This window comes from Pleurodeles waltl, chromosome 12 (genome assembly GCF_031143425.1).
Source record: "Pleurodeles waltl isolate 20211129_DDA chromosome 12, aPleWal1.hap1.20221129, whole genome shotgun sequence".
NCBI classification, from domain to species: domain Eukaryota; kingdom Metazoa; phylum Chordata; class Amphibia; order Caudata; family Salamandridae; genus Pleurodeles; species Pleurodeles waltl.
Window position 1 is genome coordinate 673692170 of NC_090451.1, and position 8926 is coordinate 673701095.

An 8926-nucleotide genomic window follows, 5' to 3' on the forward strand; every position below is an offset into this window, starting at 1 on the left:
AAAGTATTATGTTTTTCCCCCAAGAGGTGCAGATACTCTCCCTCTCAAAATAAAAAAGTGCCGGTACTCAGTACCGGCCCGTTTAAAACACTGGATGTGCATTTAGTCTGCACACCTGTATAATCTTTAAGGTTTTTACAGCTATTGTTGAAAATCGATCGGTCTTTTCGCCAGTAGAGTTAAGGATTTGAATATACAGTCAGGTGTGACCCCTTTCAAAGTTTGGTATAAATTATTCGCAGCTCCTCTAAAGGAAAGAGGTCCGTAGCCCGTGGATTCGCCAACAAACAGCCCCAAGTCGGCAGGTGTGAGGCATTCACCCCTTTCATTCGTCCGCAGTCGGGACGTGGCGGGTCAGGTTCCGAGGGGTCTGCGTGGCCCGAGGGGCCGGAAGTAACAAATCTGGATGTGGCATCGTGGGCAGGAGAGCGGGGCTCAGTGCTGGTGCCCGGCTCTGACCGCTTCACACTCACGTCCGATGCGCACTGGCAGGCCGCCGATGACGTCCAGGACAGGGTGACATTAAAAACAAAACAAGATGCGACCTGGCGAAGGACGAAACCCCGGCTGTGCACCACCACACTGCAACATAAGAGCTCGGACAGAGCCCAGACGCTGGCACAGGCGCGAGGGGGTACTGCGCGCACTGCATAGGACTTCACCGGAGAGCCCAGCGCACAAGGAAACGCTGCCAGAGGCGGCTGGGACACCGTGAGGACACCTCGAGACGACTCCGTGCAGGACAGAGAAGTGAGTGACCCTCAGTGTGAAGTGTGCGCGCGTAATGTGACTAGATGGTAATTAAGACAGGATGAGAGACGGGCAGAGAGGCAGGGACCTCTCACAACTCCACTGGCGGTGATTAGTTCTCGTTCCAGCAGCTACAGTCATGCTAACACAGAGCCCCTCTCACAGCTCTGCCAGTGCAAGCAGACCTCTTTTAACTCAAAGGCAAAAATAAAGAGCCAGGAAGTCAAAGGCGCTGATGGAACTGTGGTCACATCGCGCTTTACTCCCCGTGCCAAAACGAGTGTGTGGGAGGGGGAAGGGTCGTAAAAGTCTCACTGGCTGCTTCTACTACTGTTTTGCTCTCAGAACTGAAAGAAAAACACAAATAAGAAAGGCTCCATCGAAAGTATAAACACTCTTGCGCAAGCCTGATGAGGAGTCAGGCGGTCGGAAAACAGGCCGCCAGACCCGTAGTGAGGAGACCTATTAGCTGTTTCCTACTGGGCTGAGGGGCAGTTTCCTCCCATCAGCCTAGCGGGAAACAGGGGGCTGCATTGTCTCCAGCTTGACATGGAGATGGCCACAGTGCTGCTGCAGCAGGGGGCACCAGTACCCTTGCAGTGATGCTCACTGCACAGCAGACAGGGAACATTGTGAGGGTGCTGGGCAGTGGGCAAGGAGATCCCTGCACTGCCCATGCCAAGTGCATGGCAGTGCAGGGACCCCTTGCACCTGTTCTCCACTGGCGGAAAACGTTGTTGTAATCCACAGGAAAGCGCTGCATGCAGCCCCACCCTGGCTGATTACTTATTCCACCTGCCATCAAACCGCGGGGATCAACGATTCCGGCAGAGATGGCAGAACCCCGGCAGTCTGACCACCAGGGTCTTAAGGTTACGATTAGACCGCCACAGCACAGCAGTTCTGACCGCCACCACGAGGCTGGGGGTCTCAAGAACGCCAGCCTCTCAATCCCATGCTGGGCATGGGAGTACTTAGACTTCAAAAAACTCAAATTACTTTGGGGTCGGAGTGGGACGAAAAAAAAAAAAAAAAAGAGACCCAGGAACTAAACAAAAATTGCCCTCCAGATTGCCCAAAAAATGGCACACACTTGTAAATCAGGCAACTTCTGAGCTTGTAAAGATATGCTGTATAGCTATTTTGCAAAGTATGGTAGATTGCAAGCATTTGTGTTTGCTGCAGGCAATGAATTTTCAGATATCCTCTCCCACAGAAAAGTGTACCTATAGGCTCTCTCTGCGAGACCCGCAGTGTTCTAGTTGCCACAACCATGTCCTTGGTCGGTCACAAAACACGCAGGGGCTTATTTACAAGCCCCTTGCGCCTCTGGGAAAAGGTGACTCCCCGGAGGCGCAAAGGCCTTGTAAATTAGCTCCGTAGTAGGTTGACTTGAGGTAGATTGGCCTCAGGTCTGTTGCTGTATATTGAGATTTATTTATTTGTTAACCTTTTTTTACCTTTACATACGCAGGTACCTGTTGCGCTGTGCCAAGATATGGGTCTCGCTCTCTTCAGGGCTGTTTTCCCCACTTCAGATAGGTGGAGTCCCTCGCCGCCTGCGCGGCCCCCCAAACCAATACGCCTGGAGCTGCTGTTGGGACAGCCCCCCGTCTCCAGGCAGGAGCAGCTGCAGCATGCCTGGAACCCCGATGACTGCTCTCCCAACCTCTCTGTGCACCTGGACGAACCCCTTACTGCTCGCCGCAAGCCCACGGAGCACAGCACCGACTGCATCCGCGGCAAGAGGGGCTACGCCGGGGGCCTCCACGCATGGGCGCTGGTGTGGCCCCAGCCAGAGCGGGGGACCCACGCCGTGGTGGGCCTGGCCACCAGCGCTGCTGCCCTGCACTCCGACTCCTACACGGCGCTGGTGGGCAGTGATGCCGAGTCCTGGGGCTGGGATCTGTGCAGTAAACAGCTCCGCCATTGTAACCTCGTGGAACCGTCAAAGAGTTACGGCCCCGAGGGCGCATCTTCGGTGCCAGACTCCTTCCTGATGGTGCTGGACGCTGACCGGGGCTGCCTGGGCTTTGTGGTGGAAGGGGAGTACCTGGGAGATGCCTTCTGTGGCCTGACGGGGAAGACCCTGTATCCCATTGTCAACTGCGTTTGGGGGAACAGCGGTGTCACCCTCAGATACGTCGGCTCTTTTCACAGTGAGTAGTAATGGCTTTTGGGGCTTTTTGGTGGTTGGGCCTGATGTTCACTGGGGGCTGAAGATGGCAGGTCTCAGGTGGTGGCTAATTTGCCAAAACTGATGCTAGTTCTTCTTTATTATTCAGTGCTTGTGCTAGCCAGAGCCATGCGAGTGGCGATTCTTGGACACCGTAGTAGCCAGGGCCGGTTGGGTCTATTCCCACCCTACCCTACCTTGGATAAGTGGGGTGGTTTTTGTCACCTTGTGCCCGCTCCATCACTGCGCTATTCAGGGTGTGTGAGAGGGGCCTCAGAACCCCTTGTGAGCGCTCCCATTCATCTTTATCCAGGACCAGGTGGGATTCAGGTCGCCTTGGATAGTCTCCCACCTAACATTATCCAGGGCCAGGTGGGGTGGAATCAGATCACTGGGGATTCTCCCACCACAACAATCCAGGGGCGGACAGGGGTGATTGAAGGTGATCTTGGAGGTTCATTTTACCCAAGAGCTTCTGTGCTACAGGTTCACATGGGGCTTCTCCGAACCCTACTACCTGAGTTTGAGGGGTGTATTGTTGAAACCTGGGGCTTCTCCTAACCCGTGGTATTAATGTCCCGCCGGCATTGCTTCTGGACACCTCATCGTACTGTGTCTAGACACACAGGAGCTGTGTACATGCTGCAACTGGAGACCTTTAACAAATCCTAAACACCTTGCCCATTGGCATCGCTTATTACTAGGGCACTTTTAAATTATGCCTACACTTTCCTCTCACATTACGACAAGCCAATCCCTTCCCAGCATCACTTGGACATGTTATATGAAAGCCACTGCAATTACTTGTACACTACCCATAGCTATGTTCTCCTGTCTCATACTAAGCAATTGTCTGTTACCTCCTCCACGACGAGTGTATTCCCCCCTCCCCAGCAGCTGCACACAAGGTACAATGATTGCCATGTATCTTCGTTCACTGCACACTGTGGCTACGGAGGTGCCGAGAGGTCACAGTTCAGGGACTGACTCACCCCGTCTGTCCTCTGCATGGACTTGTAGGCTGCCTTGGCATGGATGTGTGCAGTCCAGGTGTGGGCTGTTGCTGCTAGTGGAAAACGGTGTCCATGTCTCCATGTCCCAGGGCCTGTCTCTCTATACCAGTGACCCCCCCACCCCACACACAAGCAGTGTGTCTATCTACCAGCCGGTGTGCAAGTCTCCCATTCCCAAGATCTGCCTCTCCCAGTTGTGTCTGTGTCTCCTAGTCTCACTGTAGTCCCACTGTCTCCTAGTCCCACTATGTCCCTCATTCCCAAACTCTCTCTCCCAGTCCAGTGTCCATGTCTCTCTGTTCAGTATGTGTCGCTCTGTCCTGTGTCTGTCTCCTAGTCCCACTGTCTGTGTTTCCCAATCCAGTGCGAGTGTATCTGTATCTCCCAGTCCCACTATCTGTCTCCTATTCCCAGTGTCTGTCTCCCAGTGCAGAGTCTGTCTCCCAGTCTGGTGTCTGTCTCCCCTAGTTCCAGTGTCTGTCTCCTAGTGCAGTTCGTATCTCCCACTTCCAGTGTTTTCCAGTGTCCGTCTCCTAGTCCCAGTGTCTCCCGGTCGTGTCTGTCTCGTAGCCCCACTATGTCTCTCCCAGTCGTGTCTGTGTCTCCTAGTCTCACTGTAGTCCCACTGTCTCCTAGTCCCACTATGTCCCTCACTCCCAAAATCTCTCTCCCAGTCCAGTTTCCATGTCTCTCTGTTCAGTATGTGTCGCTCTGCCCTGTGTCTGTCTCCTGGTCCCACTGTCTGTGTTTCCCAATCCAGAGTCAATGTATCTGTATCTCCCAGTCCCACTGTCTGCCTCCTAGTTCCAGTGGCTGTTTCTCCCAGTCCAGTGTCTGAGTCTCCCAGTCCCGTTTCTGTCTCCTCTACTTCCAGTGTCTGTCTCCCAGTGTAGTGTCTGTATCTTCCACGTCCAGTGTTTCCCAGTGTCTGTGTCTCCTAGTTCCAGTCTCTCCCAGTCCCACTTTTTCTGTCTCCCAGTCGCAGTGTGTGCATCTCCCAGTTTCAGTGACCGTGTCTCCTAGTACCAGACACAAACTAGGAAACTGACAAGAGACACTGGCACTGGGAGACGGTCACTGGTGCTCGGAGACAGTGGTACTGGGTGTCGCACGCTAACACTGGGACTCTGTGGCTGGGAGACATCACATACATTGGAAAGTGGAGAAACTGGATCTGAAAGACAAGGACACAGACCGAGAGACAGGCACTTAAAATGACGCAGTGGGAGACAGGCACCAGTAGACATGGGCATTGGTAGTGGGTGTCACAGACTGGGTAACACACTTAGTGGGACTGGCACTAGGACTTGGATGCAGGACCACTGGGGCAGAGAAACATAGACCAAGGGGGCTGGGAGACACGTGCACTGGAGCAGTGAAATATGGACAGTGTGACTGAGAAGCACAGACACTACAACAGGGAGAGAGACACAGGGACTGGGAGACATACACAAGGACAGGTGTACTGGGAATTGGTGTCAGACAGATATAAGTGGGAAGAAAGATAGGAGTAGACAGACACTGGAACTTGGAGAGATCTGGGACTGGGAGACACAATAGAGAAACAGATAGGACTGGGAGACAGACACGTATACTGGGAATTGGGGTCAGAAATAAAGTGGGAAGCAGACACCAGTATACATGGGAGTGGGAGACACAGACCCTGGAACTGGGGACCGTGAGACATGGACACTGAGACCCACGTACACTGTGACTGGGAAACAGACATGAAAACTGGATCTGGGGGACACAGACACTGGGGCAGGGAGACACAGACACGGGGGCAGACATACCCAGCCACTTGGGCTGAGAGACACAGAGACGTGGGCTGGGAGAAGCTGACACTGGGGAAGAGTGACAGCTACTGGGGCAGAGAGGAACAGACTCTGGGGCAGAGAGGAACAGACTCGGAGCAGATAGACGGACAGTGGGGTTGGAAACATAATCACTTGGACTGGGAGCGGAAGATATAGAAACAAGTACTGGGAGACATGGCGTAACATTAGTCCCTGCCGTGTGGTGGTGGGGGGGGGGCTGCCCCCTCAGCACAGTTCCATCCAACTGAGCACGGTGTCCTTGGCTATACAGCGTCACCGTGCTCCTGACGACGGGGTCCCAGGAGGTGGTGGCTGTCCATGTACTTTGCAGTAACAGTGAGGCACACACGGTGGGACTGATAGACACTGGAACAGTGCGTCACAGACACCAGGACTGAAGGAGACCGACGTAGGCTGGGGGAGGGGGCCTGGGGTGAATTAAAACTGGCAGACATTCATAATAATGCAAAACAGAAAGATGCTTTCTAGAAATTTCACTTTTTCTAAATAGAAGTAATGCTTTTCCCCCACATAAATGCACGCATTCACACTTATGCGTGGAACGGGTTAGCACCCTGCACGCCAAGGATGAGAACGAGTCAACCTATTACCCTCCCAGGTATAATACTAGAGGTTTTGAACTGCTAGGATACCCTCCAAGACAACCCCAAATAAGTAAAACAATTGTTGACACGGATTTCACCCTCTTAGGAGTTCTTTAAAGAGGTATAACTAAGTCTAATTGGTTAATGTTTTCCCAACTGGAGCCAGGCACACCAGGTCTAACTTTACATTTAGGTTTTAACAAATCCAGCATAATTGAGCCCCCTATGGTTACAGCAGTTACATAAGCAGTGAAAAGCCTCAACATCGTGGCTGCGAGCGCTATAGTTTTTTTAAAGATTAATTCTGGTGTCCACTTCCTCTGTTGCTGGATTTTTCCGATGTTTATATCAGATGTATTTTTCTCCTAATTTCCGTTACATTGTATTTTTTCCTCCAGGGCAGCCACAGCTGACAGAACTCTGCCGAAGATCCATCCAGCAGGCGATGGGAACACGACAGACAGATTTCAGCCTGGCATCGCTTCCCCTGCCCAGGCGACTGCAGATATTCCTTCAGCCTCAGGAGGGACAAGAACATGACGTGTAGTCTGGACATGGAGAAGATGGCTTAATATTATTGTCTGTGATGCATGTGGCGTGGGGAAGCATCAAAGCAGCAAAATAAGATGGCTGGAGGTTATTGTATGACATTCAACTATGTCACCCAGTGACTCCCAAGTACGGCAGTGATGCGAGTCACTGAAATGTTAGGATCTATAGGAAGAGGCCAACAGAAAAAGGAAGTTGTGCTGAAACTTCCGACCTCGTTTGTGAAGCCACATCAAATTGTGAAGGCCCAGATCTGTCATATTGTGTCCAGTTCCTGAGACCACACTGTGTACCGTGCCCAGTTTCTGGAAGACAAATCTGGTGCATTATGTCTAGCTGAGCAAATCACACATTGTGTCCAATTCTGTAGGCCACTTTTGGGGCAGTGTTCAGTTCTAAAGACGGGTAACTAATTCTAGTGGTTACGTATGATGTATTGTACTTTTCTAGAGCCATATCTCAAGGGAGTCCAGGGTAGTATGTGTAAGATGATGTAAGTTCTCTTAAAATTACAATGAGGAGTGATACAGGAACATAAACCTGTTGAGTCGGAGGAGAGAGCGAGGAGATATGATAGAGACAAGCAATATAGTAATATTATTAAAGTATAGTAAATGTGTGCCAGCACTTTCCACCTGAACTAAAGGAAATTAAAAAAAGAATACTTGAGCAAACGCAAGGCAGCAACCATTCAATGAGGGCAAATCAGCTAAAACTAGCTGGGATCTCTTGTGTTTCTGCAGCCAGTGGATTGGCAGACTTCAAGCTCCCTTATCTATCCTCTGTATTTATGTATTTATTGCAGTTCTATTTATGTGCTATATATGAGCCAAAGGAGATCCGTTTGTTTTTGGACAGCTGGTGAACAGTAAGACCAAAGCATCTTCAATATGGGAATGACTGCACCATCATTGTTTCCAGTAAATCTACGTTATATGTCAGATCAACGTATTAAAAATAAAAAAAAAGATGTTTCTTAAAGCTTGATTTAGTATATGTGTTTTTCTTGAAAATCTAGGGAAGGTTTCAAGACCATGCAGAGTCAAAAGGCGGCTATGTGGCAGGCGAACACAGGCCAACAGCGGGATTCCTGAAATCCAACCAAAAATATAAAGGCCTAATGGGCTACAGGGAAGGGGCTCACCAAAAATGACCCGCGGAAGGGAAAATATGCAAATGAGCTAACACCAGGCTACTTCTGGATACTTCTGTCTACCCAGATATCCATACTTCAGGAATCTTAATTCTAGAATGACACTGGCGCCCAAAACCTGATTTTTGAGACATCCTATGCAAAAGGTTGAGCTGCGAATTAGCCATGAGACACACAGTGGAGGCGCAAGTAAGCCACCATTCTGGATCTTGAAAGAAACCAATCACACACCAAGGGTTAGACCATTACATTTCATTTTGGTCGCTTCCTCAGAAAACATCAGTTCGAAAAACAAGTTTCATTAACAGGGTTAGCAGTGGATATAGAAACAGGTTACGCCCACCCATATGATTGAGTAGATTCAAGGGGCCACAGAAGCCGTAAACAGTGGCACAACTTAACTGCGGATTAAGGGGCAGTTTTACTAATATTTGGAGCAACACAGCAAGAAACTTGCTGCATTGTGTGAGATGGAGGGGGCAGGAATGTGACATATCTACTAACATATGGCCTATTCCTGCCCTAGCTAACTCGTGGCTGCTAAGCGCCAGTGCAGGGCCCCCCTGCATGGTGGTGCAAGTCTGCGTGCCTGCCTTACAGCCAGGATTGGTTTTGTGCAGGAAGCGACACCTTATTGCCCAAATCAATCCCCTGAGGCTTTTTCCTTTTGTTATGTATGCTGCAGAATGCAGCACATGTAGAGAGAGAGGAAAAAACGAGGAGAAATAAAAATTTTTTCCTTGTTATGCGTTCCTTGGAAAGGCATACCATTTTGACACATTTCCAGATTTTCTAGTGTTAGTAAATCTAGGGCTGTGCCAAAAACCATAGGCAGATGCAAGGGATAATTCACACTCCACCTA

The 8926-nt window shown here is 50.5% G+C and overlaps 1 protein-coding gene across 1 annotated transcript; it reads left to right on the forward strand.

Moving 5' to 3' along the window:
* The first annotated feature begins 416 nt into the window (after window positions 1-416).
* Window positions 417-7853, forward strand: LOC138268706 (SPRY domain-containing SOCS box protein 4-like). The gene is made up of 3 exons (XM_069218623.1): window positions 417-750; window positions 2225-2909; window positions 6760-7853. The coding sequence occupies exons 2-3, from the start codon at window positions 2249-2251 to the stop codon at window positions 6906-6908; spliced, it is 810 nt and encodes a 269-aa protein (XP_069074724.1). The 5' UTR covers window positions 417-750; window positions 2225-2248; the 3' UTR covers window positions 6909-7853.
* The last annotated feature ends 1073 nt before the right edge of the window (window positions 7854-8926 follow it).

What these genes read in the sequence shown, in the direction of transcription:
- LOC138268706 (XM_069218623.1), top strand. Translation starts at nt 2,249, where the DNA reads ATGGGTCTCGCTCTCTTCAGGGCTGTTTTCCCCACTTCAGATAGGTGG. An exon ending in ATACGTCGGCTCTTTTCACA is followed by an intron (nt 2,910 to 6,759) that starts GTGAGTAGTAAT and finishes TTTTTCCTCCAG; the next exon opens with GGCAGCCACAGCTGACAGAA.